Here is a 20,382-nt window from a genome sequence, read left to right on the forward strand (position 1 = left end):
AGAATAGAATAGAATAGAATAGAATTTTATTACAGTCTATTGACCAGCAAAATACAAGACTCCTTCCACATAAGGCCAATAAATTGAAAAATAGGAACTAGAACCCACCCCTGCCAAACCGTAAGAATAAAAACATGGCTCAAGGTAAAACACATTCATGAGAAACAATCAGGTGTAAAAACATAAAACATAGTTTGGGATAACTTAGACTTAGTCTTATAAAAATGGATAAGAATAAAAGCATGGCTCAAGGTAAAACATAATTTCAGACTAGATTTAATTGGAGTTTGTCCAAAACTACAAATTCCTTCAACAGAAAGAATCAATTCTCTTTTTCTTTTTCAATGTGAACAGAACAGGTAAATGAATAGATATGAAGGATGTGATTAAGTAGGGCTGACCATTTGTTAATTTTCCACATTCTCTTTTCCTTTTGGCCATAAGAACATAAGAACAGCCCTGCTCGATCAGGCCCAAGGCCCATCTAGTCCAGCATCATGTTTCACACAGTGGCCCACCAGATGCCACTGGAAGCCTACAACAGGAGTTGAGGGCATGCCTTCTCTCCTGCTGTTACTCCCCTGCAACTGGTACTCAGAGGCATCCTGCCGTTGAACCTGGAGGTGGCCTATAGCCCTCCAACTAGTAACCATTGATAGACCTCTCCTCCATGAAGTTATCCAAGCCCCTCTTAAAGCCATCCAGGTTGTTGGCAGTCACCACATCTTGTGGCAGAGAAATCCACAAGTTCATTATGCGTTATGTGAAAAAGTACTTCCGTTTGCTGGTTCTAAATTTCCCGGCAATCTATTTCATGGGATGACCCCTGGTTCTAGTGTGATGTGAGAGGGAGAAGAATTTCTCTCTATCCACTTTCTCCACTCCATGCATGATTTTATAGACCTCTATCATGTCTCCCCGCAGTCGTCTTTTTTCTAAACTAAATAGCCCCAGTGTTGTAGCCTTGCCTCATAAGAAAGGTACTCTAGGCTCCTGATCATCTTGGTTGCCCTTTTCTGCACCATTTCCAGTTCTACAATGTCCTTTTTTAGATGTGGTTACCAGAGCTGTAAGCAGTACTCCAGGTGTGGCCACACCATAGTTTTGTATAAGGGCATTATAATATTAGCAGTATTATTTTCAATCCCCTTCCTAATGATCCCTAGCATGGAACTGACCTTTTTCACAGCTGCCACACATTGAGTCGACACTTTCAATGAGCTGTCCACCACAACCCCAAGTTCCCTCTCTTGATCAGTCACGAACAGCTCAGATCCCATCAAGGTATACTTGAAGTTGGTGTTTTTTTGTCCCAATGTGCATCACTTTACACTTGCCGACACTGAAGCGCATTTGCCATTTTGTCACCCACTCCCTTAGTTTGGAGAGATCCATTTGGAGCTCCTCACAATCCATTTTGGATTTCACTACCTGGAAGAGTTTGTCTCTTCTGCAAATGTGGCCACCTCGCTGCTTACCCCTACTTCTAGATCATTTAGGAATAAATTAAAAAGCACCGGTCCCAGTACAGATCCCTGGGAGACCCCACTTCTTACTTCCCTCCATTGTGAAAACTCTCCATTTATCCCTACCCTCTGTTTCCTGTCCTTCAACCAGTTAGCAATCCACGCATGTACTTGTCCCCTTATCTCATGACTTCTAAGTTTTCTCAGGAGTCTTTGATGAGGAACTTTGTCGAAAGCTTTTTGGAAGTTCAGGTATACTATGTCAACTGGATCACCCTTATCCACACACTTGTTGACACTGTCAAAGAACTCCAAAAGGGTCATGAGGCAAGATTTACCTTTGCAGAAGCCATGCTGGTTCTCTTGAAGCAGGGCCTGTTCTTCTATGTGCTTTACAATTTTATTCTTGAGGATGCTTTCCATCAATTTGCCTGGAACGGACGTTAAGCTAACTGGCCTGTAATTTCCCGGATCGCCCCGGATCCCATTTTGAAAATCGGTGTTACATTGGCTACTTTCCAGTCCTCCGGAACAGAGCCTGATTGCAGGGATAAGTTATATATTTTAGCAAGGAGGTCTGGCCATATACAACCAGAGTTAGACATTAGTTCATTGACAAGAGTTCATTGACATGAGTGGGCCAAGCTGTGCCTAACTCTGCACAGGATCAGGCTACTGCTTGCCTGGTTTGACTTCTATACTTATTATCTGCTCCTATGTTGTTGGGCCACTGTCTACATTTATATACTGCCCCATATACAAATCTCTGGGCATTTTACAAATTAAAACATAAACAACAATTAAAACAATGGTGAGTGGTTTCCAACCTGGGGGCCTCCAGTTGTTGCTGGTCTACAACTCCCATCATCCCCAGCTACAATAAATTTTCCCAGTTTGGGAACCGCTGCAATAGATATTTTAAAGCAATTTAAAATAACTATCAACAAAAGTTTAAAGCAATTATGAACTTAAAGCCTGATAAAATAGGTGTGTGTTCAGATGTTGCTTAAAAATAGCCAGAGATGTTTAGGGGTGTGTTCCAGAGCCCTGGGGCAACCCTAGAGAAGGCCTGGTTTTAGTTCACCACCAAATGAGCTAGTGGTAACCATAACTGGACCTCTCCCAATGATCTTAGTAGGCAGCAGCATTGATAATGAAGAAGGTGCTCTCTTAAATACCCTGGGCCCAAGCTGTTCAGGCCTTTATAGGTAATAACCGGCACTTCATGTTTTATCCAGAAACTTATTGGTAGCCAGTGTAGTTCTTTTAGAAGAGGAGTAATGTGGTCTCTTTGAATATTATTATTATTATTATTATTATTATTATTATTATTATTATTTTAATAATTAATTTTGTTTGTTAGCCACTCCATAACAAATTGTTCTCTAAGTAGCCTCAGAGACCAGTCTGCCACATTCTGCACCAATTACAGTTTCTCGACTACATACAAAGCCAAATGTAGAGCACATTGCAGTAGTTAAGCCTGAATGTTACTGGCATATGCATCACTGTCTGAAGGTCATTTATCTCTAGAAACTGATGTAGCTGGCATATCTACATAGCTGTTAAAAAAACACTCCTGGCCTTCCAGAACAGGAAGATCTAAACCATTTCCTAAGTTCCGATCTCCCACAATAAGTACCTCTGACTTGTTTGGATTCAACTTCAGTTTGTTCTCCCTCATCCAGCCCAATACCGACCCCAGATAGGCATTTAGGGAGGTTAAGCCATTTCCTGATGAAGCTGATATGGAGAAATAGATTTGGGTCTCATCAACATATTGCGAACACCCTGCACCAAATTTCCTGATGATCTCTCCCAGTGGTTTCATGTAGATGTTAAGAAGCTTTGGAGACTGAATGGAGCCCTGTGGGGACTCCATACAATAGCTCTTGTTTTGTCAAGCAATTGTCACTTTCCAAGTGACACCATCTGGAATCTACTTGAAAGGTAGAAATGGAACCTCTGCAAAACAGTGCTTCCCATTCCCAGCCCCTCAGGCCATCCAGAAGGATACCATGGTTGATGATATCAAAAACCACTGCAAGATCCAAGAGGACCAACAGAGTCATGCTCCCCCTGTCAATTCCTAACTGGAGATCATCCAACAAGCTGACCAAGGCAATCTCCACCCCATAGCCGGTTTGAAATGGGTCCAGTTTCTAATCCTTTCTCATTCTTTACACTTCTTCCTTAATTTATTTTTCTTTTTGCTCTCTTCTGTTTCTCATCTGTCTCTCCTCTTCCTGTGCCACCCACAACTCTGCTGGAAATGAAAAGGAGTGCCAGTGAGTTCATTCTTCCAGAACAGCTAACACTTCTTTTACTGGGGAAGGAGACCTCCTTTGCTTTGATCTGTGGATTCACTCATCTGTTTTTGTCTGCTGGCTTGGTTTGTGTGCTACAATTCTTGGGCAAATGGAGTAAAAATGTTGCAACATTTTATCTGTTGTTTCTAGTTCTAGTTTTCAAATATAGCAGTTCACGGTATTTGCTTAAGATTTAATGGCACACTTACGCTGTTATGTATCTTGCTGTAGACGGAATGAGGGCTATCTAGAGCAAAATGCACATTTCTGTTGCTAGCGTGGTGTCACCCAATTAAAGAAATGTTAGCTGTCTAATTGAGTTTCAGTTAATTGATCAATTAAATTTGTGTATGGATAAAAATAATAGTTCTGAAGCAAGATTCATTCTTTGTTTTTAGAAGATGCAGGCAAGTGTCATAGTAGGCATAATTTTAGAAGAGGCATCCTCTCCTCTGTGAGAAAAAAGGGAGAATGTCTCTTTTCAGAGTGCTTGCCATCTGCAGCTGATATGCAGATATTTCTGTCTGTCTAGCCCTCATACACCTTTTTAAAAAGATGCTTGATTAATCAGGAGCACCAATTTAGTCAATTAATGTTTCAATCAAACACTGCAGACTTAGATGCTACTTATATTTTTTTAATTTATTTATTTATTTTTGCATTTATATACCGCCTTTCGTTAAAAGACAACCCCAAAGCGGTTTACAAAAGTTAAAACATACAATAAAAAGACAATAAAAACATCAAGCCAAAAAGTATAAAAACATATAAAAACAGGCATAAAAACAATACAACAGATAAAAACACACAGAAGCAGCAGTAAAAACGATTATGTAAAAGCCTGGGTAAAAAGCCAGGTCTTTACAAGCTTTCTAAAAGCCGTGATGGAGTCCGAGGAACGAATGGCCACTGGGAGAGCATTCCAGAGTCTTGGAGCAGCAACAGAGAAGGCCCTGTCCCGAGTGCATGACAGCCGGGCCTCTCTCATTGTTGGCACCCGGAGCAGGGCCCCCTCAGATGTCCTCGTCAAGCAGGCAGCAACCCTTGGGAGCAGGCGATCCCTCAAATACCCCGGGCCCAAACCGTTAAGGGCTTTAAAGGTCAAAACCAGCACCTTGAATTGGACCCAGAAACGAACCGGCAGCCAGTGCAGCTCTTTCAAAATGGGGGTGATATGTTCCCAACGGGCAGCTCCGGATAAAACCCTCGCTACCGTGTTTTGCACTAGCTGCAGTTTCTGGATATTCTTCAAGGACAGCCCCACGTAGAGTGCGTTACAGTAATCCAGCCACGACGTGACTAAGGCATGGGTAACTGTGGCCAGATCTGCCTTCTCGAGAAAGGGACGCAGCTGGTGCACTAGCCGAAGCCGTGCAAAGGCACCCCTGGCCACCGCCTCCACCTGAGCTTCCAAAAGCAGAGCCGGGTCCAGTAGTACCACCAAGCTGCGTACTTGCTCCTTCAAGGGGAGTGCAACCCCATCCAGAACCGGTAAAATCTCCTCATCCCGATTGGCTCTCCTACTGACCAACAGTACCTCCATCTTATCCGGATTCAATTTCAGTTTGTTAGCCCACATCCAACCCATCATGGCCTCCAGCCCCCGATTCAGGACATCCACCGCCTCCCTAGGAACAGATGACAAGGAGAGATAGAGCTGAGTGTCATCCGCATATTGCTGACAACTCAGTCCAAATCCCCAGTTGACCTCTCCCAGCGGCTTCATGTAGATGTTAAACAGCATGGGGGACAAGACGGATCCCTGCGGGACCCCACAGGCCAACGGCCATGGGGCCGAGCAGTAGTCCCCCAGCACCACCTTCTGGACCCTCCCCCCAAGAAAGGACTGGAACCACTGCAACGCAGTACCTCCGATTCCCATACTTGAGAGGCGGCCCAGAAGGATACCATGGTTGATGGTATCGAACGCCGCCGAGAGGTCCAGCAGAACCAACAGGGACGCACTCACCCTGTCCAGTTCCCGGCGTAGGTCATCCACTAGAGTGACCAAGGCAGTCTCAGTCCCATACCCAGGGCGGAAGCCAGATTGAAAAGGGTCCAGATAATCCGTATCATCCAAGACCCTCTGCAGCTGGGACGCCACCACACGCTCCATCACCTTGCCCAAAAAGGGAAGGTTAGACACAGGTCTATAGTTATCCAGGTTGGAGGGATCAAGGGAGGGCTTTTTAAATAGTGGTCTTACCACCGCCTCCTTGAGGCACGATGGCATCCTGCCCTCCCTTAATGAAGCATTAACGATCACCTCCAGCCATCTGCCTGTCCCCTCACTGGCAGCTTTTATTAGCCATGAAGGGCAAGGGTCAAGAGCACACGAAGTCGCCCGCACACTGCCCAGGGTCTTGTCCACATCCTCAGGCCGCACCAACCGAAAAGAATCCAACACAACGGGACCAGATGGTACCAAAGGCACATCTGCCGGAACTGCCAAAACTCTGGAGTCCAGGTCAGCACAGATCCGAGTGACTTTATCTGCAAAGTGACAGGCAAACTGGTCACAAAGAGCTGTAGATGACTCCTCCCCCATTGTCTGGGGGGATGTGTGGAGCAAGGTTTTTACCACACGAAACAGCTCTGTTTGTCTGCACTGAGCAGATGCAATGGAGGTGGAGAAAAAGCATTTCTTCACCGCCCCCACCGCCACGGAGTAGTCCCTAAAATGGGCTCTAACCCGTGTTCAGTTGGATTCATGACGACTTTTCCTCCAGCGTCGTTCCAGCCGTCGCCTGAGTTGCTTCATCGCCCTAAGCTCCGAGGAAAACCAAGGGGCAGATCGGGCTCCATCAAGCCGGGAGGGCGTTTAGGAGCAACCGTGTCAACAGCCTGGGCCATCTCTCCATTCCAGAGATCAACCAGGGCCTCAACAGGGTCACCAGCTCTGGACATTGGAAACTCCCCGAGGGCCGTCTGGAATCCAAGCGGATCCATAAGCCTCCGGGGGCGGACCATCCTAATCAGCCCACCACCCCTGCAGAGGGCAGACGGAGCAGTCAAACTAAACCCCACCAGATGATGATCTGTCCATGACAAGGGAGTGATCTCAAATCCCCCCACCTCCAGATCATTTATTTCCCGGTCAGCAAAAACCAGATCGAGAGTGTGTCCTGCCACGTGGTTAGGGCCCGATACCAATTGAGACAGGCCCATGGTTGCCATGGAGGCCATGAAATCCTGAGCCGCACCCACTAGGGTGGCCTCAGCGTGGACATTGAAATCCCCCAAAACAATAAGCCTGGGGGAACCCAAGGCCACCTCCGAAACCACCCCCGCCAGCTCAGGTAGGGAGACTGAAGTGCAGCGGGGTGGTCGGTACACCAGCAGAATCCCCAGCCTATCTTGGAGGCCCACCATCAAGGACAAACACTCGAAATTCTGAGATTGCCTGACCGGGCACCTGGAAACGGGGAGAGTCTCTCGAAAGATGACTGCAACGCTTCCTCCCGGACCCTCGAGGCGGGGCTGTTGCACGATCTGGAAACCTGGAGGACAGAGCTGAGAGAGTCCAACCCCGCCCAGCGCATCCAACCAGGTCTCCGTCACACATATCAGGTCAGCACGCTCATCCACAATCAAATCGTGGATGAGAGAAGTTTTTGCATTAACTGACCTGGCATTCAGCAGAGGCACCCTAATCCTCGAGGGAGTGTTCTCAGAGCTCCCTGGGGTCAGAGGGTTGGGAGAAGGGCCGGAAAAAGGAACAGGCCTCAATTGCCTGGACCAGTTTCCCCTGTAACGGTCTGCCCAACTCCCACCGCCATACCTCCCTCTGCCCGCTACCCGTGATATTGCTGCCCCCACTCCATACCCAGCCCCTTGCTGGGGCTTTTCTGCTGCTATATAGGGCAGGCTGGCCCAAGGGCTCTCGTCCTTGTGGCTCTCAGCCGTGGGGTGAGCTGCCTGGGGCCCAGAAGATCTTTCTCCTTCTGCCCTGAAGATCCTTCTTCCTGCTATTAAGAAGTCAGCAAGAGATTACACAAGTCTGGTTCTGGTTTTTATTAAACCAAGAAGCCGTGGTGGGTTAGTCAGGGGAGATGTGTCTGGGAGAGCGAAAAATTGGGTATGGAGTGGGGGCAGCAATATCACAGAAGGAACAGCTTGGGTGGGGCACTGACTGACTGTGCTGTCTTTGCCTCTGCCCCACCTTTCCTCAGGTGTGTAACATCTCCTTGGGCTGTTGCTGGGGCTTTTCTGCTGCTATATAGGGCAGGCTGGCCCAAGGGCCTGGGGGAAGAAGACAGAAGGAACAGCTTGGGTGGGGCACTGACTGACTGTGCTGTCTTTGCCTCTTCCCCACCTTTCCTCAGGTGTGTAACATCTGGAGCTGTACCTTCTGTCTTCTTCCCCTGTCTTCTTATATATACACACACGCCAAAGCTATAAACACAATGGCCAACATCCAGACCAACTCTGCATGGGTGCAGAGGAACTGAGTCCTACCACTGTGCTAGGATGCAAGCAGGGGAAGGATGACTTTTGCCAACTTCCCCTTTCCTCTGAAGCCCATTGTGCATCATGCGACCCTCTGAGACATATTTTTGTGATGCACAGAGTACTTCAGGGGCAAGGGGCAATTGGTGAAAATCAGCCTTCCCCTGCTCACACAAGCAGTAGTCTGGAGCTCAGCACTGCTGTACCGCCATAATTATAGTCTGCATGTCGGCCAGTGACTCAGTCAAGCACTCGGGTCCAAGTAATTGACGCCCTCGGGATCAGATTTAAGCCAGTAAATCTCTCCCCCTCCCCTTCTGTGCTCAGTCTGCTGCACAAAGGAGCCTTCAGCTCAGGGACTCCGAAGACTCCTTACAGACCTACATCCCTCCTTCCGGTGCTGGAGGACTGCGGATTATGTTGGCCATAATGTTTAAGAAAGTAGCACTTTATGGAGATGGAATATTAGCAGCAAAAGAACTTGAACGTCCCTGCGACATAGTTAGGCTATACCCAACAAATAAAGCTTTGAAAGTTAAACCTTGGAAATCCTTTTAATGTATCTTTGGAAGCAACTGCAACAGCTGTCAGAAAGTTTAAAAAGCCAGCTGTTTCCTCTTTCAGCTATACTGACAGGGTGAACCCGACATACCATATAAAATACAGTGGTGATTATTTACAGTAGTCATGTCTTTGGTGTACTTTGCAATATGATTGATCATGCTAAACTAATTTGATTTTAAATATGGAAGTGATTTGTAGGTTTTCTTCATGACCTATGTGCCCTGTGATATTTATCCTGGCATTATACAATAGGCCTATTTCTAACCAGCCTTTGTTTTGTGCATGCGTCAGTTTGTTTAGGCAACATTCTTGGTTGTGCCTTCAGCTTTAATGTTCTTTCAGGGCATTCAAAGTAGAACAGGGCAGAAGTTTTCTTCAAGTGTAGACTCTCTTTGTGGAGTAAAGATTATAGGGCAATCTGGTGACCAGGATTGTGCCACCTCCTGTCACTGGATGGGCTCCTTTCAAAATAGTGATCTCACCCAAGATGAAGGATATTCCTTTTTTCAGAAAGGCCCTGTCTCAATGGCATTGGTGGTTTCATATTTGAAATATCAAAAAATGGTATGGCAAAGGGAGTGAATTAATTTCGATGGTGCTGTAGCTCAGTGGAGGAGCATCTGCTTACATGCAAAAGGTCCCAGGTCCAGTCCCTGGCATCTCCTGGCAGGGCTGGGAAAGACTCCTGTCTGAAACCACTTCCCACCTCCGCAGGGGCAAGGGGCCTATTAGAATGGTCCGCCTGAAGAGGTTATTGGATCCGGTAGGATTCCAAGAAGCCTTGGAGGGATTTAACCATCCCCTCTGACCCGCTTCAAAACTGGCCCCTTGGTATAAGGAAGATCTTCGGTGACTGAATCGGCAAGGTAGGCGACTGGAGCGCAAGTGGAGAAAGACTCAGCTTGAATCCAACAGATTGCAACATAGAGCACATTTAAAGATCTATGCTCAGGCGATACGTGTGGCAAAGAAGCGGTTCTTTTCTGCCCGTATTGCCTCTGCGATTTCACGTCCGGCGGAGTTGTTCAGGGTTGTGAGGGGACTAGTATCTGCCCCCACTCCCTTGAACCAGAATTTGGAGTCATCAGTTACCCGCTGTGATGTGTTTAAATAATTTTTCGCAGATAAAATCTCTCGGATTTGGGCCGACTTAGATGGAGACTCCACAATTAATTTGATGTCTGAACTGGAGGTGTCCGACAACTCCTCTTATGTGACTCAACTGGATTGGTTTCAGTTTGTGACTCCTGAGGATGTGGACAAGCTGCTTGGAGCAGTGAGGCCTACCACTTGTTCTCTTGACACTTGCACAACATGGCTTGTTCTATCTAGCAGGGAGGCTGTTGTAGGTGGCCTGGTGGAAATCATAAATGCTTCTCCTATAGGATGCCTTCTTGTCTCAAGGAGGCAATTATTAGCTCTCTTCTAAAGAAGCCTGTGTTAGATCCCTCAGAGCTGAGCAATTATAGGCCTGTTTCCAACCTCCCATGGCTGGGCAAGGTAATTGAAAGGATGGTGGCCTCTCAGCTCCAGGCGTTCTTGGAGGAAACTGATTATCTAGACCCATTTCAAACTGGTTTTCGGGCAGGCTATGGGGTGGAGACTGCCTTGGTCGGCCTGATGGATGATCTCCAATTGGGAATTGACAGAGGAAGTGTGACTCTGTTAGTCCTTTTGGATCTCTCAGCGGCTTTCGATACTATCGACCATAGTATCCTTCTGGAACGTCTGAGGGGTTTGGGGGTGGGAGGCACTGTTTTACAGTGGTTCCACTCCTACCTCTCGGATAGATTCCAGATGGTGTCGATTGGAGATTGTTGCTCTTCGAGATTTGAGCTTAAGTATGGAGTCCCTCAAGGCTCCGCACTTTCTCCAGTGCTTTTTAACATCTACATGAAACCACTGGGAAAGATCATGAGGGGATTTGGAGCGGGGTGTTACCAGTATGCTGATGACACCCAGATCTATTTCTCCATGTCAACTTCTTCAGGAACTGGCATATCCTCCCTAAATGCCTGCTTGGAAGCAGTAATGGGCTGGATGAGGGAGAATAAACTGAAGCTGAATCCAGATAAGATGGAGGTACTTATTGTGCGGGGTCAGAACTCCAGAGACTATTTTGATCTAGCTGTTCTAGATGGAGTCACACTTCCCCAAAAGGAACAGGTTCGCAGTCTGGGAGTACTTCTGGATTCACACCTCTCTCTGGTTTCTCAGGTTGAAGCGGTGGCCAAGGGTGCTTTCTATCAGCTTCGGCTGATACGCCAGCTGCGCCCGTTTCTTGATATGAACGACCTCAAAACAGTGGTACATTTGTTGGTAACCTCCAGACTTAACTTCTGTAATGCGCTCTACGTGGAGCTGCCTTTGTATGTAGTCTGGAAACTTCAGTTGGTTCAGAATGCGGCAGCCAGGTTGGTCTCTGGGTCATCTCGGAGAGACCACGTTACACCTCTGCTGATGGAGTTACACTGGCTGCCTATAGGTTTCCGGGCAAAATACAAAATGCTAGTTATTATAACTTATAAAGCCCTAAATGGCTTAGGCCCTGGGTATTTAAGAGAGCGTCTACTTCGCTATGAGCCCCAACATCCACTGCGATCGTCCGTAGAGGTCCATCTCCAGTTGCCGCCAGTTCATCTGGTGGCCACACGGAGATGGGCCTTCTCAGTTGCTGCCCCGGGACTATGGAATGCACTCCCTATTGAGATACGATCCTCCCCATCTCTGACAATTTTTAAAAAATACGTAAAAACCCATCTTTTTACTCAGGCTTTTTCAGCTTTTTAATAGGCTTTTAATTCTGTGATTGACTTTTAAATTGTTAGTTTTTAATTGTTTTTATGTGTGTGTTTAATTGTTTTATCATTGTGAACCGCCCAGAGACACAAGTTGGGGTGGTATAACAGTGTAATAAATAAACAAATAAATAATAAAATAAATAAAATAAGAAACTGCTGCTGGTCAGTGTATGCAATATTGAGCTAGATGGACCAATGATCTGACTCTGGATAAGGTAGCTTCCTATGTTCTTAAGTGACTGCTCTGTCACCCAATTTTGTGAGCTTTCAGAAAGGTAATCAACAAAATCCTTCAATTTAAGCAAAACAGTTTCCTGCCACTGAGACAGGGCCACTCTGTGCATATGAGAGCTCCCTTCTCCAGGATGATATCCCTTGTTGTAAATGGGCCCTCCTTGCCTGCTTCCAAAAGGCCATACATCCCTGGCCAACAGACTGCTCTACTGACTCTGCACAGAAGGGCAGGTCTTCTGCTGGCTTTGATATGCAAGATTACAGTGGGTTCCATTCTGTCATATGACCCAGAAGAGTATAAGCATGGAAACACATATGGAGGATACCCAGACCTAAATCTTGTCAAATGTTGCTAGTGGTTGTCACCAAAGCCTCTATCAGCCACTGGTTGCCACCTAAGCAACCTTCCTGTATGGTGTGTTCTAAAACTCATGAATGCAGCCCCCCCAAATTATCCAGTTATTGATTATTCTGCCCTAGTGTCTCCACATCAGAGAAGGATGATGTACAGTTGTTAACAGTTACCCTAATTGTTTGGGGGCAGCAGCTTGTCTGAACAATCCCTCTATGCATAATTTAAATAATACTGAAAAGAATATTTGAATCGCACATCAAGGGGCCCTTCTGATTAATCCCACCCCACCATGTGACTAGATGACAGTGTGCCAATGCACAAGATGTGCACCCACATTTGCAAGGACCAGTCAGGGTGCCACCCACACCATCTTTCTGGGGTGGTTTGAGTGGTAAATAGAGTGCTATCCATGCACATAGACATCATATTCATTGTTCTAAATCACTTGAACAAATCTTTGTGTTTCCTCCCTGCTATTCTTTCTCCCTTCCTGGTTCAGTAAACCTGTGTGGTTTACTGGTTTTCAGTATTTTCCTTTATGACCCAAATGTCAGGTGGATGATTATTTTAGTTTTGACTCTGAAGTTACACAATTAAAGGTTGAGAGCTTATTTCTCTTTCATTTCACCCAAAATCGCCACCTCTAATGTCCAAGCTCTGAAACGTTCTCCCCCCATCCCCAAAGTTACAGCAAACTAAATAATTACAACATGGGTGAGAGCATTAACTGTGGATATCTCCTTCATCTGTTACTGGACCTTTTCTTTGAGAAACAGATTCTTTTTCTCGCCCGAAGTACAAAAAAACCCCTTTAACATACTTTATAGTTCAGAGTTGCATAATGTTGTTAAATTGAAGCATGACCTGTTAAATTCTGAAAATAAGCACAAGTTGCACAGTAGGGCTACTCAAAGTTCTGTAACTTCAGAAGATGAATATCTGAAACTGTTAGCAACTGATGACACATTTTATGGACAACATAATGCTCCATTGAAAACTTGAGATTGAAAGACAACCTGAGAAATGCTTAGCCTGTGCGTGTTAAACTGGATTCTGCAAGGAGTTAGAGCTGCGCTTTGCCTGAACAGTTTTTTGAAATAGTTACTGGCCAAACTACCACCTTAGGTGTGCCTAGTGCTGTGCTGCTGTTTTGGGGTGTGGGGTTGTGCTGTTGTTTTTGCCCCACCCCCTTCACATTTGAGCTTTCGCAAACTGCTGTTGAAACTCCCCTGTTTCAAATGGTTTGCCATGCAGTACGGGGAGTTGCTTTTCAGCAAGCACAAATTCAAAGCCTGTGTGGCTCTCTGGATCCAGACTACTGTTTTTCATAATCTATTAAGAGCACAAATAAAGCAGTCTAATAACTGAATCTTGTTTTCCTCCCTTGACTAAGGCGCATCAAATAGGCTTTCGAAGCCTGCTTTCATTAGCAACTAATATTTGATTTATTAGCTCAGTTTAATTTGAGAAAAAGGTTTCTAATGCATGAGGCCCTGGGTTTCGTAAAGGAAAGTCTGAGGGTTTTGTGCCTCCCATACCAAACCCCTCCAGATTTTGTTGAGCCTTGCTTGGGTTAGGAGGCAGCATATGGAACTGCTTTCTTTCTCTCATATTGCAACTGAAGTGACACAGGCAGCAGTGTGCTTCCTCCAGCAGAGCAATTCTCTTCTTGTTGTCAGCAGTTTTGCTTACCTGAGGAGCATAAAAGGCCCCAGGGTCCATTTGGACTGCACCTCTTTTACCATTGAAAAATGCTATCCCAGAGTGAGCCATCCCAGCCATTGTGTTTCTATTGGCTGACATCCAGGCTAACATTGTAAGTGCCAAAAAAAAGGTTGCTTTGGTGGAGGAGTGATTGTCTCCTATTTTTCCTTCCTACTACAGCCCTTTCCCCCCAAAAAAATTATGTCCCTGAGGCACAGGGACATATTTTCAGGAGGCACGAGGGGGGGTTCAGGGGGGGGTCAGCAGAAGTCATCCCTCCCCCATTGGACATACAACATTTTTGGCACACACAGCATTAATAAAGATGTCAGCCCTTGTGTCATAATCACATTACCCCAAAAGAAGCTACGGTGTAAATACTTTTGTTGCTGGATGTTGGATGTGATTAGCAAAATAAGTTTTCAGGTTACTGGTGTCTTCTAAGAGTATCAGTGCTTTATATACTGGAAACAACTCTATAACGAGTCTGGATGTGTATTCTCATAGAAGTTTAGAAAATTTAGGCATGTTTTCATTTCAGTAGAATTAGTGATTTATGGAGGCACACAGGTCAGGAATGTATTATGCTGGAAATCACAATAGATCTGTTGTTCAGGTTCCTCCCTGTTCCCCAGAAAAAAAATGGATTCAAGTGTGATGAAAGGAAAGCAAATTAAGTGTTTTGTAATCACCTGTACTGTACTTAATTTTTAGTTAATCAAGAAGTTTATGTGAACGCAGAGCTGTAGTCATTCTAGCTGATACATTATCTATTGCATGTTCTTCCCAATTCCCTTATTTTACCAAAGCACAGTTATTTGGGCATAAGCTTCACTGAAGTCAGTGGCTGACTTCTTCATGAAGCACACATGCTTTGAGCCCCTATGTTCCCCCATTGCTAGTCCCTGCTCTACATCTCCAGTCCTCTAGCACACATGCTGTTGCAGAAGAGGGTCGGTGACATGATTCCAGTCTAACCAAGCAGTTCCAGAGTGCGAGAAATACTCCAAACCCTTAGCCGTTTTCTGCAACAGCGAGCATGCCAGAGCACGGGGCCAGCACTGTGTTGGAAGGGCTCAAAGCACACATACTTTGTCGGTCAGGATGTAAGCCGGTGGGAGTTTATTCTGAGTAAACATGCATAGACACAGGCAGAGATGTTGCTTTTCTGGACAGTTTTGAATTGGAAAATTTTCCCATTCAAATTTCCCTTCATTTGCATTTCCCCTCATTTTTCTTTTTCTCAATACCCTAAAGAGATTATGATCTGATTTGGCATGTTACATGACCTATTTATACAGTTTATAAAACATCACATTAATTTCCCACACTATCTCAAAAGTTTTTAAAGTAGCAAAGTATTTGAACTGAAATATTTGATGGAGAAGGATCAATAAAGATACTTTGTCTGCTTTAATTGTTATACTGAAATAAATTCAGAGTTTTCAAGAAATTAATATGATGTTTTTAAAACTGTATAAATAGGTCATGTGACATGCCAGCATCTGTTGGTGGAGGGTGGAAGTGCTGGCCATTGCAAACTGTGCTGTGAGGTGGGAGTGTAAGAAGTGAGGCAGGTGTAGGCGGGCACTGCAAATAAAGCTATGCAATGTTGGGTCGGGAATGTCAGAAAAGGCCCGATATGGGCCATTTTGGAGCAGGTCTGAGAAGTTCCCGGTCCGAACTAGGGAAGCCCATTTTTGTCGTTCTAGGATTCATTGACCTTGTTTGCAATAGGCTCCATATCACTGGGAACTATCAACACGGGTGGGAGTCTAGACTATCTTGCTTGGCTATAAGTGGCAGGAAAGTCTGGAACAAATCAACATATCAACTCATGTATTAGGAAGAATGTTTCACTCTTAGCCCACCAAAACGGATATTATTCTCTTCCTCGTTTTGTACTAATGACAGGTTTAAAAATGGTGAATTTGTTTTAAAATGAATGTTTGTACTTAATTGTATGTTCATAGAATCAGGTAAATTTTGGAAGTGAATGTATGCATTCCAGTTTATTGTTGGCCACTTGATGGTGCAGCGGGGAAATGACTTGACTAGCAAGCCAGAGGTTGCCAGTTCCAGTTCTCGCTGGTATGTTTCCCAGACTATAGGAAACATCTATATTGGGCAGCAGCGATATAGGAAGATGCTGAAAGGCATCATCTCATACTGCGTGGGAAGAGGCAATGGTAAACCCCTCCTGTATTCTATCAAAGACAACCACAGGGCTCTTTGGTGACCAGGGGTCGACATTGACTCGATGGCACACTTTACCTTTACCTTCATCCTTTCTGCCAGCTGGGTTCTGAGGTTAGCCTATTTTTACTGTACCGGCTGTGCTTAACATATAAGTCTTGAAAAATATGAGATTGATAAGGAAATTGAGAAACATTCTTAATTGATTATAGAATGTTACTATTTCTTAAAAGGCCCTGGGAAACACAGTATCTTGTCACTCTCACACTCTTTGAGGCGGCTTTTACCACATACAAAATGTAGGTTATATTTGGATAACTGCTACCACTCACCACCGCTTTTTGTTCAGCAGTCAGTTGATGTGTATTTTTAATCAGCTGTGATGATTTCTCTTCTTTTACATTTTATATGCTGCTCTTCCTCCAAGGAGCCCAGAGCAGTGTACTACATACTTAGATTTCTCCTCACAACAACCCTGTGAAGTCGGTTAGGCTGAGAGAGAAGTGACTGGCCCAGAGTCACCCAGCAAGTATCATGGCTGAATGGGGATTTGAACTCTGGTCTCCCCGGTCCTACTTCAGCACTCCAACTACTACACCACGCTGTCTCTTTTAACTGTATCACTCCTCTCTATTATATCAAAAGTAACTGAAGGGCCCTAACTGATCTGATTTTGTAGGCTTAAGTAAAGGCTTCTGAAAAAGCAAGGCTTAGGCTATGAGTGAAACATCTGAAGTCTGCCTAGCTAACCAACAGGCTTTCTTTTCTTTTCTTTTTTAACAGGATGTCACATGTCCTTCATTTTGAAGATAAAACCAGAAAGGTAAAAGATGCAAGTGTGCAAGATGAAGATACGTTTGAAATTTATGATCCTCGGAACCCTGTTAATAAGAGGAGAAGGGAGGAAAGCAAAAAGATTCTGAGGGAGAAAAAAGCAAGGAGATGAAATGACTGTAAAGCTAGCCAGAGCTGGCAGGGAAAATGACGGCACGAATGTTCTAACCCTTTTGAAGCTGGCATCCCTGATATCGCTTACAAAGTGTGAAAAGGAATCTGGTGTCTAATTTGGAAACAGTGCTGTCCCTTTTGTTTTGTAAATTCTGATGTAAAATAAGTATATCTCAGTGAAGCCCTCCGAAGCCATTTTTTAGCCATTATTGTTAATACCATGTTGATTTCCATTCTCTGTTTCTTTTTATGTATTTGCATTGTTACTTCAAAGTATCTTTTCAGTTTATCAAACAAAAGGGTTTGCCAGTATCAATGAGACTGTTATCCATATTTTATTAATGATCCTCAATATATTACTTTTAATGTGGAGTATGTTTTATAATCTCAGTTTATGTCTATCTTCACAACCTTTTGAAGTGAGTCACATAAGCTGCAACCCTAAACACACTTACCTGGGAATAAGTCCCTGTGTGGACATACGGAGGATTGCACTGTTAGTCTGTGCTCCAAAGCACATTTGCTTGGAAGTAAGTTGCATCAGTTATAACAGCCTTCTGTAATATCCTCTATTTCTGTCTGCCTTCTTCCTTTTATTTGTTGATGTGGACAAGACTGTGCTTAGAAAACCTTTAACCATTCATCTCGGTGAGGGACCTCTAAATTCCCCTTCCCCCTTTCAGTTGCAAAGAAGAATCGCTCACATACTGCGCAGTGGTGCCATAGCAGGCATGCTAGTTGCACAAACATAAAAAGTACCATAACATGAAAGTAAGCCCTTTGGAAGTAATGGGCTTACTCTCATGTAACAGCATTTTAGCATTTGCACTAGTGTGGCTGCAATAGTACTAGGCTCACATACCATTGCAGAGTATCTGAGCTATTATCTCAATTGCCCCCTGCTTTAAGGAGCTATCCATATATTTAATAGCAGCAGACACTATACCCCACTTTAAGCTCAGACCTATTTGCATGCCTAGAACCCAACATACCAACATAAGTCAAAAAGATTGCCATCCTTAAGCCTGGAAGCAAGGGATCAAGAATGAATGTGGGCACACAGAGCTAAAAGAACTTCCAACACAACTACCTATATACATTCCCACCATCTAGTGAGTGTTATGCTAGTGATGATAATAAACTTGTCTTTCTGTGTGGACGTTTTGAAAATGCTTCACACACATTGAGGTTGTTCACATGAGCAGTCGTACCCAGGCTTGGCCATCTCTACGTGGGTAGGGCTGCCTGTGTGAAGTGCCAGGATCAGCCTCGATCTGCCTCCTGAAAAGCCCAGGATTTATACCCAATGGTTTACCTGGATAAAAGGGTGCAAGCACAATAAATTGTAGTTGGGACTGATGAGAGTTGTAGGCCCCGGATTGGGAACCACTGTTCTAGAGCCTTTCCAGTCCAACACAGCTAAAGTGTCATGCAGTAGGGCTTGTTTCCAAGCAAATATATTTTACTGAAGGATAGTGGCTTGACAAAGGCCACCTAGTTAAGTACTCTCTTCCAACAGCAACACAGTACCCACTATTTTCCCCTCTATGACACCATTATGGTTTTTAAATTTAATTTGAAAAGCTTTGGATTATTTGCTGAATACTGATATGTGTTAAATGCATAAATATTTGAGCATTGTGACTCGTATAGACCAGAATAAAAAGTTTCAACATTTCAGATTTCTAGCACAAAGTATAACTTATTCCTAGTTCTCTTGAAAGTCAACAAAACTCAGTCAAAATGAGGGTGTGGTTAAACTGAAGTGAAGGACCAAACTATTTGGGAGTGCATGTTAAGTAATATTTTACAAGATAACATTTTAAGAGCTGCATCAAATGAGCAACAATAGCCCTTTGTAAGGGGGGCGGAGTTTAATGGGCATGCTACAAGAATATCTCAGAAACAATGGCCTACGTCTGGAGTAGTGTTGCACTAGCATCATGTTGTGCTGGCCTAAGGGCAATGATGTTGTGCAAAGAAAAAAACATCTATTCCAGACTAGTTCTTGCACTAGCACAGAGCCTCTCAACTTCGGCCCTCCTATAGATGTTGGCCTACAACTCCCATAATCTCTGGCCGCTGTGGCTAGGGATTATGGGAGTTGTAATCCAAAAACAACTGGGAGGGCCAAAGTTGAGCAGCCCTGCAGCAGATAATGTCACGTTGCACAAGAGGTTGCAGAACGCCTTGCTCAACTTTGGATGGGTCCCGGAGAACATCATCCACTCATGGTTGTGCAACGTTGCAGCGCTGCAACTTTGCACAGCTCTGCAAACTTCTGGAAGGAATTTCCCTTGTTGTGCAAGCGCAACACTAATCTGGATGCCAGCCAATTATTACAAAGTATCAGTCATCATGCTGAGCTCTTTAAAATGTTATACCCTGCTTTACCAACCCTATCAGACTCTACCCAGAAGGACTCTACCCAGAAGGACTCACAAGTCTTCTTAAGGCTGGGAGAAAGCCAGACAGATGGGGCCTTTTTAGGGGTCGGAATTCCAAAAACGGGGCCTTTTCTGATGTAATGTCCTAGATCTTATTGCCACTGTCTGTACCTCCACACACCAAGGAACCCAGAACAAGGCTTCATTAACAAACATTTAAGCCACAAGAAGGAACATACAGGTGGAGACACCTTCGGCTACCCTGAATACCTGTCAATAAGAAAGAGCTTTGATTTATTAGTACAGTCTAATGATCCCTTGCATGGAGAACTAAGCAATTTTACTAAACTCAATGGCTGATAACCTGACTAAAGTAGTGTGTGTTCAGTCACAGGATGGAGACCGCAAAAATAATTGACACTACTTCTGTAACTACTTGTAAGTAGCTTCAACTACTTTTAAAATTTAAAAAAATGTTTAGTGGAGCCTGGGGACTTTAGCAACCTATTATATATTTTGAAGAGCTGGTTGGTTGGTCTGTGCAAAATAAAGTCATACTTCTCAATGACCTACAAAAACCAAAGTTTGCATGCCACTGAAATTAGCTGAATGAACTCCTTTTTACACTGGAATATGCTCACTGAAAGTTGTTGTTTTTTTTAAATGTAATTTTTAGAAGAAATTCTGAATATCATACTTACTGATTACCTAAAGAATTATACCAAATCCTAAAGAATGACACCAGGATTTTGCATACACAATCCTGTCACTTAAATTGGCTTTATATGCTGTGTAACTTCAAACTGTGTTTTTTTTTACTTCCCTTTTTCAAGCACATTAATTAAAAAACTATTACATATATTTGATTTCTTGAACTTTCCTATACGTGTAATCTACGAAAAATTACTTTTCCTGATCAACCATGGGCCTCAGTAAGTATTATTAGCAAATAATATATTATCAAATAAT

The 20,382-nt window shown here is 44.3% G+C and overlaps 1 protein-coding gene across 3 annotated transcripts in view; it reads left to right on the top strand.

Moving 5' to 3' along the window:
- Positions 1 to 18,706, top strand: part of CWC27 (CWC27 spliceosome associated cyclophilin) — a 175,671-nt gene extending 156,965 nt beyond the window's left edge. For all 3 annotated transcript variants that reach the window (XM_053296184.1, XM_053296185.1, XM_053296186.1), the window contains exon 15: positions 16,862 to 18,706. In XM_053296184.1, the coding sequence (XP_053152159.1) occupies positions 16,862 to 17,024 (163 nt within the window). In that variant the 3' untranslated portion in view covers positions 17,025 to 18,706. The remainder of the gene's footprint in view (positions 1 to 16,861) is intronic.
- The last annotated feature ends 1,676 nt before the right edge of the window (positions 18,707 to 20,382 follow it).

Source organism: Hemicordylus capensis, chromosome 2 (genome assembly GCF_027244095.1).
Source record: "Hemicordylus capensis ecotype Gifberg chromosome 2, rHemCap1.1.pri, whole genome shotgun sequence".
NCBI classification, from domain to species: domain Eukaryota; kingdom Metazoa; phylum Chordata; class Lepidosauria; order Squamata; family Cordylidae; genus Hemicordylus; species Hemicordylus capensis.